Source organism: Varanus komodoensis, unplaced genomic scaffold (assembly GCF_004798865.1).
Source record: "Varanus komodoensis strain SLA01 unplaced genomic scaffold, ASM479886v1 scaffold42, whole genome shotgun sequence".
NCBI lineage: Eukaryota > Metazoa > Chordata > Lepidosauria > Squamata > Varanidae > Varanus > Varanus komodoensis.
Window position 1 is genome coordinate 1,694,402 of NW_025335972.1, and position 18,739 is coordinate 1,713,140.

An 18,739-nucleotide genomic window follows, 5' to 3' on the forward strand; every position below is an offset into this window, starting at 1 on the left:
AGGCCCATGGTGTTCCTTCACTAAACCTCCCTCAGATACCTTGGCCCTCAATGTTTGGTCCCACCTACTTCTTCCCTTTGCTGCAGAGTTAGGAACAGGGCAACCCAGCATCCCTGCACTATTATTATTCAGCACTGACCAGGCCTCATCTGGAGTCTTGTGTTCAGTTCTGGGTGCCACAGTTTTATTTATTTATTTATTTATTTATTTTTCAATTTATATCCTGCCTTTTTCCTACAAAGGGCTCAAGGCAGCTTACATTATTCTCCTCCTCCATCTTATCCCCACAACAACAACCCCGTGAGGTAGGCTGGGCTGAGAGTCTGTGACTGGCCCAAAGTCACCCAGCTGGCTCCATGGCTGAGTGGGGACTAGAACCCAGATCGTTTGATTCCCAGTCCCATGCTCTTAACCACTACACCACACTGGCTCTTTAAGAAAGATGCAGAAAAGCTTCAGGAGAAGGCAATGAGGATGATCCAGGGGCTGGAAACAAAGCCCTAGGAGGACAGCTTGGAAGAACTGGGCATGTTTAGCCTTGGGTAGAGAAGACTGAGGGCAGATAGGATAGCAGTCTTCAAGAACTTTAAAGGTTGTCACACAAGAGAAGGCCAGGATCTCTTCTCGATCATCCCAGAGTGCATGATCGAACATGGGATAAAGGGCTCAAGTTACAGACAGACAGATTCCTGCTGGACATCAGGAAGAACTTCCTGACTGTTTGGGCAGTACAGTAATGGAGCCACTTCCCTAGGGAGGTCGTGGGCTCTTCCACACTAGAGGCATTCAAGATGCAGCTGGACAGCCATCTGAGAGGGCTGGTTTAATGGGGAGTCCTGCACTGAGCAGGGGGTTGGACCCAATGGCCTCCTGGCCCCTTCCATCTCTACTATTCTATGACTCTAAACTCAAGCCATTTCTACCAGTTTCCTGACATCCCCAAGCAGGATCCTGGAGTCAACCAAGGCCTCTCCCATCTGGAAGAGGCAAAGTCTGAGGTGTCAGGGTCAGCAAGAAACTGCTGTTCCTTGGCTGTCACCCAGCACAGCCACCCCCACTGCAAGAAGCAGGCATGGCGAGAGCTGTGGGAGTCCAGGGGTTGCTGAATGCCCCCTTTGTCTGGCTCAGGGCAGGGACAGAACTACCACTGATAAGGTCCAGGGCATAATGAAAGACTTTGGCTCAGAGAGTTCATCACTGGTGGGTTTAACCCTACAAATCCCAAAGGCCGTCCCAAGAGTGTGGGGAAGGGGGACACCTGGGCAGGCGGAGTGATCTGGTATCTATCTTTTCTATCTGAATCCCCTGCAGTGCCTTAGGCTCCCCACTGAACCTCACCCAACAAAGAGAGAAGGGGTCAAGGAGCTGCGGAAGGCCGGGGCACGGCCAGTGGTGCGGAAGACACTCAATGGGGCTTTGAGTGTCTTCCTGGGTAACAAGATCTGAGGTAGGAAAATATGTCGCGGACTGAAAGAGAGCGTCAAAGTAAGTCAGAGCGTGAAGGGAAAAGAAACAGAATAGGAAATGTGGGGCAGACGTGAAGGGAGCACAGCCAAGGGGGCAGGGGGGGAGGCTGGTGCTTTGCCACAAACCACTCCATTTCCCGCCACCATATGCTTCGCACAGACTGAGCTCTTACTGAGCATTGACAGATATGCCTCCTCACTGATACCTCACAATACCTAGGCATGTTAGACCTGTTTCTGCAGGAGGCACACAGGTACACACGCCTAACAGGCTACCACTCTCCCAAATGGGGCTGTCGGTGTCCTCTGAATCCGCTGCCACAGACTTCTTGCTTACACCACTCTCCAGCCCCGGCACGCACCTGCTTTAGTAGGAGAGCAGGTTCTTGCTTTGCCTGCAGAGTGCCTGCCTTTGCACAGGTTTCCACTGCACGGGGCGACACCACAGTGGTGAACCCATCTCTGCGATGCTGCTGGTGGTGCCTGCAAAAGCCAAGGAGGTGGGCCGCCTCCAAGAGGCCTCACATGTAGTAGCAAGTGTGGGGATGGGAAAGTGTGTGACCTTCTGCTCAGAATGCCAGACTGCAACTTGGGCATCCAGGTTCTAGTCCCCACTCTGCCATGAAGCTGAGTGGCTTTGAGCTTTAACTCTCAACTTAACCTACCTTGCAGGGTTGGTTTGAAGATAAAAAAGGAGAGGAGGAGGACTACCTAATCCACCTTGGGTTCCTTGCAAGAAGAACAAATGGTGTGATAGCAAAGTGAGAAATGTATGCATTGATGAATAAGCAAAATCTCAACAGGCCAACACAGAAAGGAAGCAAAATCCAGAAGTGCACCAAGTGCGTGAGAAAGAGAGATGAGGCATTCCCACAGCTGGGAGCGAGGGCTTGACTAGGTACCAGCAGATGAGAAGAAACCTCCAAACCAAGGTCTAGCTTGGGAGAACAAGCCTGACCCAACCATTCTAAGCTACAGCAATTGTGCCCTCACTCCCAAGCATGACATGTTGGAGGGAGGGAGGGAGAGAGAGAAAGAGAGCGGTAATCGCTGTGTTTGTTATATAATCCAGTAGACATTAAACATTATTTGCTCCTCAATGGTAAACAGTCCCATTAAGGGGAGACAGGCGCTAATCCGCCCCTGTGCTGTGTGAAGGGAGGAGGGGAAGAAGCGGACAACACTGCCACAGGATTAGAATCATGTGATTCTGAGTTCTTGGCAAGCCAGTGCTCCCCCCGCCGCCCCCCCCCCCCCTGCTCAGCCGGCCCTGCCGCTGTCAGCCATCCCACTCCAGGGCTTAACCGTGGGCTGACCAAAGCCTCCAGGGAGGAAGGAGCGTGGAAGGACAACTCTTGCAGTCTCCTCTTCTCCTTCCCCCACTTCCCCTGCTCCAGTAAATACATGGCACTTTAGAAAGATGAAGCAACCAAACAAACACCCATTGTTAACTTAATAGCTGTGTGACTGAAGGCAGCCGGGCCTGTTGGGACTTGATTCAAGCCAAGAGCAAAGCGCATGAGTGGGGGGCACACACTCGAACTCACAGCTCTCCCACACCTGTGCATGGCAACTCGCCCCAAAGCCCCCCTCCGGTCCTTCCCATGCATATGAACAAAATGTCACAACCAGTACTATCCCCAGCTTCCAAGCAGTAGCTTCCACCCATACCTACCCTTAAAGATGGGTTCAAACAACATGATGGCCCACACTCAAGGAATGAGGATGGGTTGTATATGGGCTGTTGTTCAACCATGGGTTATCATGTTGTCTGAACCCAGCCAAGATCACCAATCATGGTGAACAACACAGTATTCACAACCCAGCAACAAACCACGTGTTCTCTTCATAAAATGTTGTAGTTAATAAGTCATGCCTCATAAGCACGGCTGGATTCGGACAATGTGACAACCCATGTTTCAAGTGCAATTCACAATGGCCGCTGATGCTCAGCTCAAACTAATGTTGTGTAAATCTGGTCATTATCTATGGAACAGTTCAACCTGGTTCTTAACTCACCCCACCCTCCTTTTGTAATAGTTTCACCTGCAATATAAAAAAAGGCATCTGGATACCATTTTGACAGCTCCATTTGAGTATTTCCATTTCAAACCATAAAGGAAAAAGAGAAAAAGTGAAGTTTGAGGGGAAAGTCCACGCGGGTTGCTAGCAAGGCTACTTCATCAACTCAGCAAATGGTGGATGGGTGTCAAACTGTTTCCAGATTGCTCATATCCAAACAGATCACATAATACCACTGCTCCTTCCTTGTTATCTGCCATTATTCATATTTTACTGTTTGTGCAGGCTGTTTGTAAATATTTGCATAATTCAAAATTGAGCTTCAATACAGACCCCAGCACAGGAAATGCCAAACTAAGGTGCTGGCAGGGTGGGGCACCTATTTAATTTGGGTGAAGGAATGATCACAAATAGTGTAACTTTGTTGTTTTTACAAAGCTAGAGCAGGGTTGTCTGCTTTGTGCCATAAGAAACCAGCACACATATACACGCTACCTTAAATAGCGAGAACTAATTGTAAATTCATACTATCTCTGGCTTTGTTTGGTGAAAGGGGGTAGTATTTTATTCCTATTTTGTAGGAATTTTATTCCTATTTTGTAGGAATTGTAATTGTTTTAAAAACAATTACAAATTATGAAAGAGCCCAGCTGAAACCTGACAGCCCTTTCTTCTAATGTCTAGTGTCCATTGTGTCTCTGTAGTAACCTGGTGGCAAAGGAAATGCACTTTGCACTGGCTCAGGAACACTTCCATATATATTTACTTTATGTTCTAGGAGTGATCCCTGGCAATAAAATCAGATGCCATGGCTGAGCCCTGGCATAAATTAAATCCTGGGAGAAAGTAATTCTGCAATTCAGCCAGTCATGCCATAAGAGAAACATACCTTGAGAAATGGAAGAAGTTGGTATTTCAGCAAAGGAAAATTATGAACTAACCCAAATTCACAATGATTCAAATGTAATTTTTCTTAAATTACTAGAAAGGATATGGTTGTCAACAGAAATAAACTGGGAATACCCAGACCATGTCAGAAAAAGGAAGAAGCTGAAACCAAACTAAAGACTACGAAAAATAGATAAGAGCCACACTGTGCAGCTCCCCAAATCAGAGCCCTCATTCAAGCATTGCACTGTCTGCCAGGTCTGAGGTGGTGTGCTCAAACTCACCCCCCTCCCAGCTCCCCATACTTCGAAAAGAGTAATCACCACATTGCTCCGTGCACACCCTGTCCAGGCACCTGTTTTCGAGAGCTCTCAAAAATCCCGGAGTCAATCCAGTTAGGCAAATGCAGACAAACAGGTAGAGACACAAAGCGTTAGACTCCACAAGGAATGCTGGTGCCACAGATCTTAACGAAGCGGGGAGGATTGAAAAATCCGAGGGAGCCAGTATTTCAGAACAACCTAGGGCACTTGCAGCATTCATATCCCTTCTGCCTTCCACTGAACTTAAAAACCCCTCTACCTCTTCACATCCTAGTTCAAAAGCAATTCCTCTAAGAGATGGTGTTTTGCAGTGGTTAGAGGGTATGATATCCGTATTCAGCTATGAAGCTCACTGAGTGACTTTGGGCAAGTTCCCACCTCTCAGACTGGTCTACTTCGCAGGACTGTTGTGAGGATAAAATGGAAACGAGGAGGACCGCGCAAGTAGCCATGAATTTTTTGTGCAAGAAGAAAAACGGCATTATATAAATGCGATATTAATAAAATAAGAACTTTCTATTTGGTAAAAAGAAAGCTCTAGACTGCAAACGGGGGAGGGGAGGTTGCCGAAGAAGAAAAAAGAATTCGGAGACAGAGATGGGTGGAGGACTTAAGGAGTGGGGCCCGACTGCAGGAAAAACATGGAGAGGTCGCTAGAGAGAGAGAAAGAGACTTAAGAGAAAAGCCAACAGGGCGCTGGAATGATTGAAGACCGAGGAAAATGCACCTTTAGAGAGTGCTGAGGACCGAAAATCGGAGGGGAGACAAGTTTTATAAAGGAAGAGGTGGTCGCTAAACAGGGAGGGAGAAGAAAGAGGGTCCCGGGAGATGGGATCCCGGCCAGCGGGGGAAGGAGCACATTCGGGGGAAGGCGACACGGAGGGGCGTGCACGGGCGAAGTGTTTGATCGGGCAATGATGCACAAGTGGAATCTGATCGGGAACGGGGAGAGAGGAACGAAGGTCCCGGGAAGACTTCGGGGCAACCAAGGTGCAGTGGCGGGGCGGGGGGCGGGGTGTGCGGAGAGGACAGCTGAGATCCGTCCCCCAGGAAAGAGGACTCCGGGCGCATGGGCCACGGTGCTCCTCGGAGGCCACGGACGCCACTTACCTGGCGAACCAAGTTGCAGAGAACTCGCGCCCGCTCGCCGCGCTCAGCCTGCAGCGCTCTCGGGCAGCGGCACCGATTGTACCAGCAGCCACTCCCCCACAATGCACCGCTGCCAACTCCGAAGTGTCTCCCTTCTCGGTGTTTTGCTGGCAATCCCAAGCCAACGCGCCCCCTCCCAAAGCCCCACTGCCGACTAGCGAGCGAGGCTCCAAAGCGCCCCCTGCTGTCCGAACTCAGCTAAGCCCAAGCCGGCCGCGCCTTGCCTTGCCTTCTACCCGCCAGACCGCATCTTTCGCAGGTTGCTGGAGTGTCTTTAGAAAGCAAAAATCAAACCATTAAAAGCTCAAGATCAGCCAAAAAGATCATCGCTCCCGACACAGAGATACCTCCTTGCAATGCAGTGCCGACGGTTACACCAGGATCCCGCCGGAGGAGTTGCCACCTGCTCATAATGTGTCGGGCACACAATGTGTAAAGTGTGCAGATTTAACTCGTTTGGCCGGTGGTGCCTGTGTCCTTGGTAAATCACGGCATGCCGAGGAACGGCTTGACACGGGATCGAGGAACAGAAAGGGCAAGGGGTGGGCTGTGGATGCAGTGTGCATAAACGAGCACAGAACGTGTGAGCAGGTCTCCGTGCCCCACGCATTGCAGGCAGAGCCGAGTCTTGTAACACAGTCTCGCAATCCTCCTCTCTGCAAGAATGCCCCTCCTTATGCCTGCTGACTGTCGGAGGGGCTATGGACCAGGGCTGCCCAGAGAAGGGACAATTGTCCCAGTTAGCCTCGATACCCACAAAGCAGGGGACCCCGCCCATTGCTCGCCAGCTCCTGGGCCCCTCCTCAGCAAGCCTGCCTCTCATGCCATTGTCCCCAGCCGCGCCTGCTCCCACTTCTCTCCCCCCTGCCTGCTCCCGCGTGCTCCCTGCAGGGAAGGCCACCTCTCCAGAGAGCCCCAGAAGGTCGTGGAAGAGGGCTACTGGTCCAGTGGGCTCTGGTGGATCTCTGAGGCCATGTGCCTGTGCACACCAGTTGCTGCAGATAACAGCTGGGAGGGTGCCGTTTGCCCTCATGGCATGCTGCCAGCTGATCTTTGTAGGAACCGAATGCTGGCCAGGATGGCCACTTGGCCCAGTGCATCTGGCTCTTCTTATGTCCTTGGGCTGGTAAGCAGGCAGCTGGTGAGCCAGTAGGCCATGGCAACTACCCCTCATTCGTTTATTATATTTGTATCCTACCTTTGCCCTTTCAAGGAACTTAAATGGTTCTTCTCCTGCTCTCAATCTTCTCCCCGCAACAACAACCCTGTGAGGTAGGCTCATGCATCAAGCCAACTGTGATCCTCCAAGCTGAGCCCTAAAAACCTCTGGCCTCAGTCCAAGCCAGGTGAAACCATTGTGTGGGCACTGGCTAAGCTCCTGCGGGCTTCTTTGGATGCTGAGCCCTACTTTGCCAACACCATGCTCAGGCTCTGGCCTCTGTTTACTGCTGGGGCACAACTGAGAAAGAAGATGCCATTTCCTCAATCATTCCAGGCTGTTCAACAGCAGCAGGGAAGTCCTGCGTTCACATCTGCACTGACTTAGCTGTGAAATTCAGGATGACTTTAGACAAGTCACTCACTCCCAGCCTGATTACTTCACAGGGTTGTTGGGCAGAAGCACCATGTATACCACCCTGAGCTTCTTAGAGGAAAAGGACAATATAAATGCACTAAATAATAAATATAGTGTTGGATCCAGCCTTAGAGTAGACCTACTGAAATCTATGAGTCAAGTGGGATGGATCCCATTGATTTCAATGGCATTACTACATCTGGATCTAATTCAGCCTCCTCCAGCTGTGTTGGAGTTCAACTCTCAGAATTCCTGAAAACTGGCTATTCTGGTAGTGCTGATGGGAACTGGAGTCCAAAACATTTGGCAGGCACCATCTGGAGGCTGCCAAAGGATGACCTAACCCCCAAACTTGCAATTCATTAATGGTAAATGAATGCATATTGCACACACGGAAATATATGCTAAAACATAGTTCATAAATATATGGACTGAGAAATTTAAAATAAATCAGTGAAGGCACAATTTATAAATACATTGCTGATTGATGAAGGGAGCAGGAAACACAAACAATGAAGTTGCTAAGTTGACACCAGGGGCTCTGCTAACCTGTTAGGTTGCTGATTAGCAAATTCTTAATTCATACTATGCATTTTTTCTCCCTGTAAGGCTGGGAAGGGCCCTTTTGAAAACTGAGCTCATCCTACCTGTTCTCCCAATGTCAGAGGGCACTCCTAAAACATTGCTTGACTGCATGCTAGAAAGGGCTGTATAGGAGATACAGGGAGCAAGACTTGAAGGACATAGAAAACTCCTGAGAAAAGCAAAGACAGCTTGAGTGGCATAGTGCTGAGAGTGTTGGACTAAGACTTGTAGATTCAGGTTTGAATTGCCACTCAGCCATGGAGCCAACTGGGTGACTTTGGACCAGTCACTGACTCTCAGCCTATCCTACTTCACAGGGCTGTTATGAGGCTAAAGCGGAGAGGAGGAGGACCAGTAAGCCATCTTGGGTTCCTCTCAAGAGCAAAGGGAGCAGGATATAAAAATGCATGCAAACATGTCTAGGACAACTTGGCACAGGGGTTAAGAAACTAGAGAAGTTTCCGAGCTTAGAATTGGGCTTTTACTCCCATACTGCCCCATAGTGCTGTATGTGGAGGAGGAGGCAGCTTCCACCATACCTCCATGGATTGCACCCTCAGGCCACTAGCCTAATTGGAAGCCCGGGATCATCTATGCAGCAGGCAATTTTCATCTCCCTGTCCTTCCCTCCTTCTGAGGGGGAAGAAAGGAAGATGGAGAGGCTTTGGGATAGCTCATATTCTGCCCCTACAATCTCCTCCACTCTCCCTGAAAAGTCTCCTTCCCCTCCCTGAGGTTGCTTTTCCAACCTCAGAGGACAACTGGCATGGTTCTTTTCATGCTTGTTCCAAGGGGGAAGAGGAGCGGAGCAAAGCTTTGGTTCCCACCTCAGAGTTCAGAGCACTGTCTCCAGCCTTGGATCAGAGAATCTAAAGTATCCTACAGCCCATGAGATGCTGTCCTGGGACCATAGGATTGTCCCTCCATGCTTCCAGTTTGGGGTGACCTAACCTGGGGGTTCTGGGAGCTGCAGCCACTTTGGCACCAGGTTGGGGAAAGCTCGTTAAGAAAACGAGCAGTAATGTAAGCTCTTTCTCGGATGTAAGTTCCTTCTCCCATTGGAGTGGGCTCTGAAACTACAGTGTAAGCATTTCAAAAAAGCAAGATAAACATCAGCAAAATACCCTCCAACTGCCAGTCTGTAATGACTGAAATTCCAGATTACAACATGGTATGTTGCATCCTCAGCTGATTCTGAAAGTTTTGTACTTAATTAATATCCTCTTTACACAGGAGGGTGTGATAAGAAATGCAGTCACATCCATTATATTAAACATCTGGTGGTATGTGAAAAGGGAACTGGAGAATTAAGCTTTGTTACAAAGGGTAACTTTCTACCTCCAACTTAGCCTCATGATTTATTGCAAAATATGGAAACTAAATAATTCTGCCATCTTTTAAGGGGAAAGGTCCAGAAGAACTCAGATCCTATGCATGTTGACACAGAAGTCAATTCCACTGAGCACAACGGGGCTTCTCCTTAGGGACTTAGAACTGTGGCTCAGATCATGAACTTCTCATTGCAAAATGTAGGCTTAAATTGAAGAAAGTAGGGAAAAGCACTAGGCCACTGGTATGACCTAAATCATATCCCTGATGAATATACAGTAGAGGTTACAAATAGATTTAAGGAATTAGATCTGATAGAGTGCCTGAAGAACTATGGATGGAGGTTCACAACATTGTACAAGAGCTAGCAACTAAAACCATCCCAAACAAAAAGGAAGGCAAGAAAGCAAAATGGCTGACTGAGGAAGCTTTACAAATAGCTGAGGAAAGAAGGGAAGTGAAAGGCAAGGGAGAAAGAGAAAGATACACCCAATTGAAATCAGAATTCCAGAGAATAGCTAGAAGGGTTAAGAATGCCTTCTTAAATGAACAGTGCAAAGAAATAGAAGAAAACAATAGAATGGGGAGGACCAGAGATCTCTTCAAGAAAATTGGAGATATGAAGGGAACATTTCATGCAAAGATGGGCATGATAAAGGACCAAAATGGCAGGGATTTAACAGAGGCAGAAGAGATTAAGAAGAAGTGGCAAGATTACACAGAAGAACTATACAAGAAAGAGCTTAACGTCCTGATAACCACGATGGGGTGGTCACTGACCTCCAGCCAGACATCCTGGAATGTGAAGTCAAATGGGCCTTAGGAAGTCTGAGCAACAACAAAGCTAGTGGAGGTGACAGTATTCCAGCTGAGTTATTCAAAATTTTAAAAGACAATGCAGTAAAGTGCTACACTCAATATGCCAGCAAATTTGGAAAACTCAGCAGTGGCCACAGGATTGGAAAAGGTCAGTTTACATTCCGATCCCAAAGAAGGGCAATGCCAAAGAATGTTCAAACTACCGCACCATTGCACTCATGCTAGCAAAGTTATGCTCAAAATCCCACAAGCTCCAGCAGTATGTGGACCGAGAACTACCAGAAGTACAGGCAGGATTTCGAAGAGGCAGAGGAACTAGAGATCAAATTGCCAACATACGCTGGATCATGGAGAAAGCTAGGGAGTTCCAAAAAAACAACAACAACATCTACTTCTGCTTCATTGACTATGCTAAAGCCTTTGATTGTGTGGATCACAACAAACTGTGGCTTTAGCATAGTCAGCCAACAAAAGTGCATATAGTCAAGGCTATGGTTTTCCCAGTTGCAATGTATGGCTGTGAAAGCTGGACCATAAGGAAGGCTGAGCGCCAAAGGATTGAGGCCTTTGAATTGTGGTGCTGGAGGAGACTCCTGTGAGTCCCTTGGGCCTCAAGACGATCAAACCGGTCAGTCCTAGAGGAGATCAACCCTGACTGCTCTTTAGAAGGCCAGATACTGAAGATGAAACTTAAATACTTTGGCCACCTAATGAGAAGGAAGGACTCCCTGGAGAAGAGCCTAATGCTGGGAACAATTGATGGCAAAAGAAGAAGGGGACGGCAGAGAATGAGGCGGCTAGATGGAGTCACTGAAGCAATTGGTGTGAGCTTGAGTGGACTCCGGGGGATGGTGGAGGACAGGAAGGCCTGGAGGAATGTTGTCCATGGGGTCACGATGGGTTGGACACGACTTCATGACTAACAGCAACAACAACAAAAAGAATTGCAACTGAAGTTCCCGTTGGGCCTAGTCTGGTTTGCGGGTAGCAGACTAAGGGGAGTCAGGAGCCAATATCTGGAAGCCATAGTAGCCAGAAAACAGGCCAAAAGAACAAATAAAATCTGAAGCAACAGCCAGGAGACAGAATCAAGGAGCATGGCAGATATCAGGCCCAAAGGCTAACAGGGTGCAAGATCACCAAGTGCTCTGGAAGACCACGTTACTTCAGCAGGAAGCTCTTAATTTCCTTTCCTGCCCAGAAAGAGCCAATGGCCAGCCTGGGTGGGCAGAGTCAGTCTGGAGAGTTGATTAGTAAAGAAGCCTGCTTTCTTGTCCTCACAACCCATCTTCTGCATAACTCTTATCAGTTAGCACCACAATTCTTCTCATTAACCTTAACCAAAGTGTTACTGCAACCACTGTCATTATTGTCTTCTCCATTGTTAAAAAGTAGCCAAAATTCCTCTGAGGCAGCCAGGGATCTAAAACCTTAGGTTCAATGTGGGGAACTTTTTTCTGTTGAGGGTACATGCTCCTTTGGGAGTAATTTGCTGGGATTCATCTGCTGCAGGATCTGGGTCTGAAGCCAAAAATGATGGTTGGGCCAGGAGCCACAAATGGGGGAGGCCACTGCTTTCTCTCCTTCTGCCACCTAGGGCTGGTGCTAAGGGTCAGCATGGGAAGGCAGTCACCGAGGGCTGTATTCCAGGAGGGTTCCCCTGATAAACACCACAGCAGTGGTTCTTTTCATCCTGGTAACCTGCTTGTTTAGCTGCCTCTTGCTCTGGCCCAGACAATGGTGATGAGGAGGAAGAAAGCTCCATATACGCTGGTGGCAACACAGCCAACAATATTGGAGGGCACAAGCAAGTCCACAGCACTCATGGCAAACCAGCTTGCATTAAACCAGGAGGGACTGCAGTGAGTCTGGTCACCTCACTGCGCAGCTGAATGCATAGCTGCTGGGAAGCTAGCTCCATGGTGTTGACTGGGGCTTGCTCTTGGCAAGGGCCTTTAGGGCCAGGGCCTGAATGCCCATCCTTGAATGTTCAACTTGTATTCAATGAATAAAAAGTAACATCACACTTGTTTTTCTTGTGGAACTTTTTTTTTAATATGCAAGCTGTATTTCATCAGCTTGATCTTGAAGAAGTAAAACTGTTGCCAGTATTCTGGGCAACAAGTGCAAAGTCACTGGGATGGGCCGACAAGCCCATGGGTGCTTGTGTAATGAAATGGAAAATATTGCATGAATTAAACAGTACATTAATAGCTTTTAATTAAAATGTAATAGTAAAGCGCCACTCTATCAGCAAAGTCTGTTTAAACAAGAACGTTAAAACATGACTTTGCTCTTCTTAGGTTTTTGATACCTCCCTTTGATGTAGAAAGTGCGCATAGCCATTGCAAGCTTGAGCCTACAACAACATAACTGCTCTTTGAATGTCCAAATCTACCTGAAGTAGCCACCATCTCCCTCCAGAAGTGCTATGGTCTCTGTGCATCAGGTGTTCCACCCCCTTCCCTCTCCCTGCTTGCCCCAAAAAGATGACTGGGACTTGTTGAAGAGCTTGTACCTTTTAGATAAGCATCAGTCAAGGTGCATAGGATTTGAGGCTCCAAGATCTGCTTATAGCCACTCTCTTCCTGGGCTTTCTCTGTCTGTCAGCTACAGACAGACTCCCTTGTGACCAGCACTTGAGAGTGTATATGCTGGGAAAATGCCATGCTTAGAAGTCTTTGTGGTCCCAAAGGCCTGCTGGCTGCAGGGCCTGTTCACTTTGCATCGGTTTCCTAGGAAGACTAGAAGAACTGCTCATGCTGTTCCAACCTTCTCACTGAAAATCCCGTGAGAAATGGAGGACAACCTCCTCCCAGCTCCTGCGGGTAGAGGAAAGGGCAGGATGTTCTCAGTCTGATTTGAGAATGCTGCACTGCAGGGAATGGACGGGGTTGTGTTGATGTTCCACTGGGTGCCTGGAACCAGGTGAACAAGGACCACAGCAGGGTTATCCAGATGTCCCTGGCCAACAGTGTCAAACATCCCTGGCTATTGGCCATGCTATGCCTGTGAGTGATGGGAGCTGTAGGGTAAGAGGAAAGAAGAAGCCAACAAAGGGTGGGATGAAGTGGGAATATACTAAAGTGGTCCATTGTGTTATACCGTCTTCCATCTCTCAGGCTGGAAGGAAGCCCTCTGTTGCCCAAATGCAAGAGCCAACCCTGGCTCCCTCTCCCCCATTTCTGATGACTACCATGCTTGGCAGAGACCGCCAGTAGCTATGTCCACATCACGGAATTCAGAATCAAACAGGCATCTGTTTGCAATCTATAATATTTTATTGTCATCATCTGAATAAACCTGGCTTTTGCCAGCATAAAAGGCACTGTGAGGATAGGAGAAAAGGGCGGGGTGGCGTAGCAGCTCTGCACGTTCAAAACAGCAGAGAAAGAAAGTCTTTGTTGCATAGTTTGTACAATTATGACCTCAGATCCAGCAGATGGGAACAGCATCACACCACTGTGAGTCTTAGATTTTGACACACACACTCTCTCCACCTCCATGGCACGTTCTTTGGCTTTTTCTCCCCCACTCAAAGCAATAAACTTGCACTGTCTGCCCGTTGGGGTTTTCATACAGTGGATGGCAGGCTCAGTAGATGGTCAAAAATGGATTCAGAGACTGTGTTTTGAAAATACCTTACAGAACACACAGACACACTGCCATTAAACACTTGAGCAAATCATATCACAAAGAGGACAACAAGTTCAGCCCTCCTGCCGCAAAGGTACCTGTATCTTGGACTCACTTCAGAAATCCTGTCAGCTTTCATGTGTGTGTAGTTCCAGAGCTGGTCCAGAATGGGCAGCACAACAATTTCATTCTAGCAGGACCTGGATCTAGGTCTGTGCATACCTACAAGTGGTTTTATGTAACTTTTTTGGCTTGAGGGGCTACGCTGGATGAATAATGAAAAAACAGGGTCTGAAGCAGTGGAGGAGACAAGGTGCTGTTACTTCCCTCGGCAATGAAAAGCTAATGCAAGCTGCTGCTTGTGGAGGTGGGGCTGGGGGCAGAATCAGCAGCCTGCACTCTCACATTCTCTGTTCAAAGCCTGCAGAAAAGGAGCAGCAAGGATACGGTTTCCTTTCTGCTTCTGAGAAGCCTACAGCTGGAACCACACTGGCAGCCAGCACTTCAGGCTGCAAGTGAGGAAGACAGTGTTTCTGAGTGCTTGCACGCACCATTCTCCCTGTCGGTAGAAAAGCACAGCAGAGAGAAAAACAATAGCTCAAGTCCTTCTTCCCTCTGCTATGCTCCCGCTCTGTTTGTTTGTTTGAAGTGCAGGGTATTTTCTCCTTCCTTTGGGGGGGGGGGGGTGTGTGTGTAAAATAAGGTAGTATCTGAAAATGTGTGTGGTTCTTGCAACTTAGAAGAACCATCTCTTCTTGCCCATTCAGGTTGCTAGCTCTGAACCCAGGGTTGCACTCAAAGATGCTGAGATATGGTGGGGTGGGCAGGACTGGAATTATCTCCCAGAGTCCAATTAGCTGGAGACATGGCCCCTGTGCTCTTTGAAATGCCCATGAGTTGGGCTTCGTGATTGTTCGCAAGAAAAATACAAAATTGCGACCAGATGCTGGTGCCCAGCCCTGCTCCTGTGCTCCATCATCATGTTGCTTATGTCTGTGCAGACACAGGAGTACTACAGAGGTGGGGACTAGGGTGCCACAGCTCCCCACAAGCAACGGAGAAAGGTGTGGGAGCAATTGCATAAGGAGACCCAGTGGCAGCCTGCTTGGACAGATCTGCAGCTACCAACATGGGTCCTGGCTGGAGACAAAAAAGCAGGGCCACGAATGAGCTCACCTGCCTCAAGGGTGCATCAACTCGCTGAAGCACAATGTGGGAGCCTTGCAGCGTGATCCTGGCCAAAATGGGACTAGTTAGCAGCAGCACTGGGGAGAAACTCCCCGGATTCAGGCTTAAAGCAGGGCAGCAAAGCTTGTGCAAGTGTCCTCTCGATAGCATCTGCGCTCCACCAGAAACAACATGGCATTTCAAGGGCTATGTATCTGACGCAATACATAGGGGTGGCTCACTGGTTGGCAAAGTAGGATGGCAGGCCCAGCAGGCCCAGCGAGGTGGCGGGGCAAGGGCCCCCGGCAAGGAGCTGCCTGGGCATGCCCTCCAGCCAGGGGCCTACCTGGCATCAGGGGCTGGGGCTGGGATGCCCTTCGAGGATGCTAACTTGCCACAATGCCCCAAAGAGATGTTCAGTTGGAGCATAGAGTGACTGGCTTCCTAAATGCAGCTGCCACCACCAGATAAATCCACACAAATGGAAAGGCAAAGCACAGGAGCGTTGGGCATGGATGCCTGCCCATACTGGCTGTCTGGATGTCAAGAGCCAGGGGCGGTGGGAAGGAGGGAAGGAAGGAAGGAAACACCTATACAAAACTGCAGAGAGAAAAAAAGAGCTGGAGGGCTCTTGAAGTTTTGTGCAGCTCATGACCCCAGTCATAAAAGCTGGCAGTTCAAGTTTTTAAAAAATCTCTCTAATGGCTGTAGCTAATGCTGAAAGTACACATGAGCACACATTACTGCTAACCTGCTGGTCTGTCACTTTACGCAGGAAATACAGTGAGTCTTTTAAGTAACCACAATAAAAACAGCAGAAACCACCTTTAAGAGTAACTCTAAGGGGGCTCTGGATTTTCAAAGATACAAGCCTCTGTGAGCAAACTGGCACTAGTGTCATTGCAGCACAGGGCAAGCACCCCCTTTATATTTTACCAAAGGTAAAGTGGTCGATCCTTTCCCCTCATGGGCCCTCTTGTGAGTGCACCACACACAGCAGCAAAAGGTACAGAGATGGATAGTGAAATGGGGTCTTGGGCATCTGTGCTCTTCCTGTGTGGAGGCAGGCTGCAAAACTCAGCCAGCACCACTTCACTGGCTGAGGCCCTGTTGTTTGCCTACAGAAGTAATTCTGTATACCATGCAATGGGAGCAGGTGAATGTCCCCAGGAACTTTCCTGAACTCCCTCTATATTTAAGGGAAAAGGAGTCTTGAGGGGGAGGTTGTGTTTCAATCAAGTCAACAGGTCTGAAGAAAAAGAAAATACCATGAAGCTTTGTGCTGTGATTTCTCTAGGGGAGCCTTATTTGCCCCCATATACTACTGTTTTGGCAAAGTGTGCTCACATTGCAGGGACTGCAAGCTACCCAAAATTAACGGACGTTTCCTCCCAAAAGTGAAAATGCTGTCAGGTATGAGCAGATATCTGGAAAAGGCCTCGTGAAAGGGCTTCATGTTCCCAGTATAGCTCTGTGGCCATGCAAGGGTGGTCTCAAGTTAGTCTCAAACAGGGGAATATAAAACGTCTACCTTGGGGAATCCTTTCCACCAATGTTTACCTGTGGAGGTACCGCCATGTGAGTTCTGGGAACTCTGTTTGGTGCAGAGGATTCTGGGATGTGCTGCAGGGCACACTCTTGGGTTGTACAGGACACCAGGCAGGACTGTGAGCTACAGCACCAGAAGAGCGTGCTCAGAATGGGCCCCCAATGCCAACCCACCTGTGGAAGGTCAGTGCAGGATGGGCACAATGTCTTTCAGGCAGCCTGCTGCATGAATCCCCCATCCTCTCAGTGCAAGCCTCTAAGGCAGGCCAGGGTTCCACAGAACACACTTGAAAACAACAGGGCTGAGATGCACAGTTGTTACCTTGTTGGTCCGGAGCCTCTGCATCACATGGTACAACCAACACTGGCCACCCAGCTATAGCAAAGTAGGGGAATAGCAAAAACTACATTCGTCGCATGAGTGCATAACCAACATTGTGCGGCTGTTTTGTGAAGGGAGGTGGTGACCAGCCAGGCTGGCACTCCTGGGCCCACGAGGCTGTGTGGGCGGCTGCCTCTGCTGGAAACTTGCTCCAAAACGTCAATGGTTACACAGGAGAGGAAGTGGCAGTGGGCAACACATTTCACAGCAATGAGGAGCATTGCAGTTACAATCTTGGGATCGTCAGGCACTGTGTATATGGGAGGACAGTCTTCCGCACAGGAGGGCAGGCTTTGGGCACTTAACAGGACAGGGCAGAACCCCCCACTTCCCTGCCTCCAGCACTAAACTGAGGCAGGTGGTGCACAAAAACTGGCTGCCAGAAATGCATCCTGCCTCGGCAGGGAGAAATACAGCGACTCCCTCGTTGTCCCGGACAACAGCCAGGGCGCCCCGAGACGGGAAAGCAGCAGCCAGAGTCCCACTTGTTGAGCGCTCAGCTCAGCTGGAGCAGGAGCAGGCGCAGGCGCAGGGAGGGCTGTTGGAGAGCACCCGCTGCTCAGACCTCCTCCACCACAGAGGTGGTGTTTTCGCCCAGGATCTGGCAAAGCTCGGTGAGACGCTGTTGCATTTTAGGGACCCCGGCCAGCTGCTGTTCCAGGCGCTGCTTCTCCTCCCGCAGAGAGAGGCGGGCTGCCGGGTCCAGCTTCTCAAAGCGCCAGCCACCTTCACCGTCAAACTGGAGGAGGTGTGTGTGGTACTTCCTGGGAAAGAGCGGGGAGGCCTCTGAGATGCCACTCCAAGGCTATGCTGCATTCCTGCGCCTGTAATCTCTCGCCTCCCTATCTCCAGCTTGGCCTCCACCCTGTCCCCAGCTCCCCCTCATTCCTTGGGGTCCAGCAAGTGCCCTGTGCGTGGGAGGGGTTGGCATCCCTGCCTGTTGCTGGGGAGGGATCTTTCCACTGAGCTGTCTCTGGGGGAGTCAGGAACAAAGCGCCTCTCAGTCTCCGGGGATGAGGCCGTGATGCCCCCACCCACACAGCTTCCTGCTGGGGACGTGACTCCGCTCTTGGGAGAGCAGCCAGGGACTGGAGGGGGCGATGGAAACAGGGAGAAATGGCATAAGGAAAGGAAGTCTCCAGAGTGGGGGTGGAGGTGGCCTGGGAGGTGGGCAGGCTCGAGTATTGCCAAACAAAGCCAGTCTCCTGTCCCTTTCATAGCATGCACAGGAAGGAAGACCTCAGCAGGTGCATCCCCTCCCTGCCCTACAGCTTTCTTGGGTTACTGCAGAGCCAGGACATCTACAAACAGGGACTCTTCTAGGAAGAGGTTGCAGGGCAGCCCCCTTGGCCATCCCTGCCTCAGTGAAGCGAGGCAGCCCGCTCGACAGCAGCCTCTAGTGGCCAAGGAAGGCATGGCAGGTTCTGCCCCCTGGCTCACAAAGGATGCCTTCCCTCTCTCACCAGTCTGGGTGGGCTGATAGCTGTGATGAGCTGGGAGGAAGGAGAAAAGGTAGCTTGAAAGAGAGAGCGCCAATATGGTGTTGGGCGGAGGAGGAGGAGGAATAGGCATGGGGTATACATATGGAGCTGGGCAGGGGAGCAGAGGGCCAGGAGCAGCAGTGAGGAAGGGCGTCGTCCCTTGTCTGCGTCCCTTGGCTGCGGCCCGGGCTGTCCGGAGACTCCCTTCCCTGAGACACAGAGGTTTGATTGTTTGTTTGTTTTTGTTTGTGCTGTGCTGTGCTGTGCTTTGTTTTTCTTCCAATTTAAGTTTATTTTATCCTTGTGTGTGTATGGGTTTTGGTCTGGGAGAACTGGGCGAGTGAGAGGAACTGCAGGACAGACAAGGC

The 18,739-nt window shown here is 49.6% G+C and overlaps 1 protein-coding gene across 6 annotated transcripts in view; it reads right to left on the reverse strand.

The window, feature by feature from the left end:
• The window catches only part of LOC123030121 (ATP-binding cassette sub-family D member 1-like), a 107,193-nt gene that overhangs the window by 62,648 nt on the left and 25,806 nt on the right, over positions 1 to 18,739 (reverse strand). The window contains exon 1 of one of the 6 annotated variants that reach the window (XM_044443754.1): positions 12,676 to 12,691. The exons of 4 other annotated variants lie outside the window; for them this stretch is intronic. Coding sequence is in view for 1 of the 2 variants with exons in the window: in XM_044443755.1 (XP_044299690.1) it covers positions 17,450 to 17,654 (205 nt within the window). In the remaining variant the exon portion in view is untranslated. Of the gene's footprint in view, positions 1 to 12,675; positions 12,692 to 13,419; positions 17,655 to 18,739 lie in introns of those variants that run through there. One more of the 6 variants, XM_044443755.1, reaches the window with a different exon arrangement.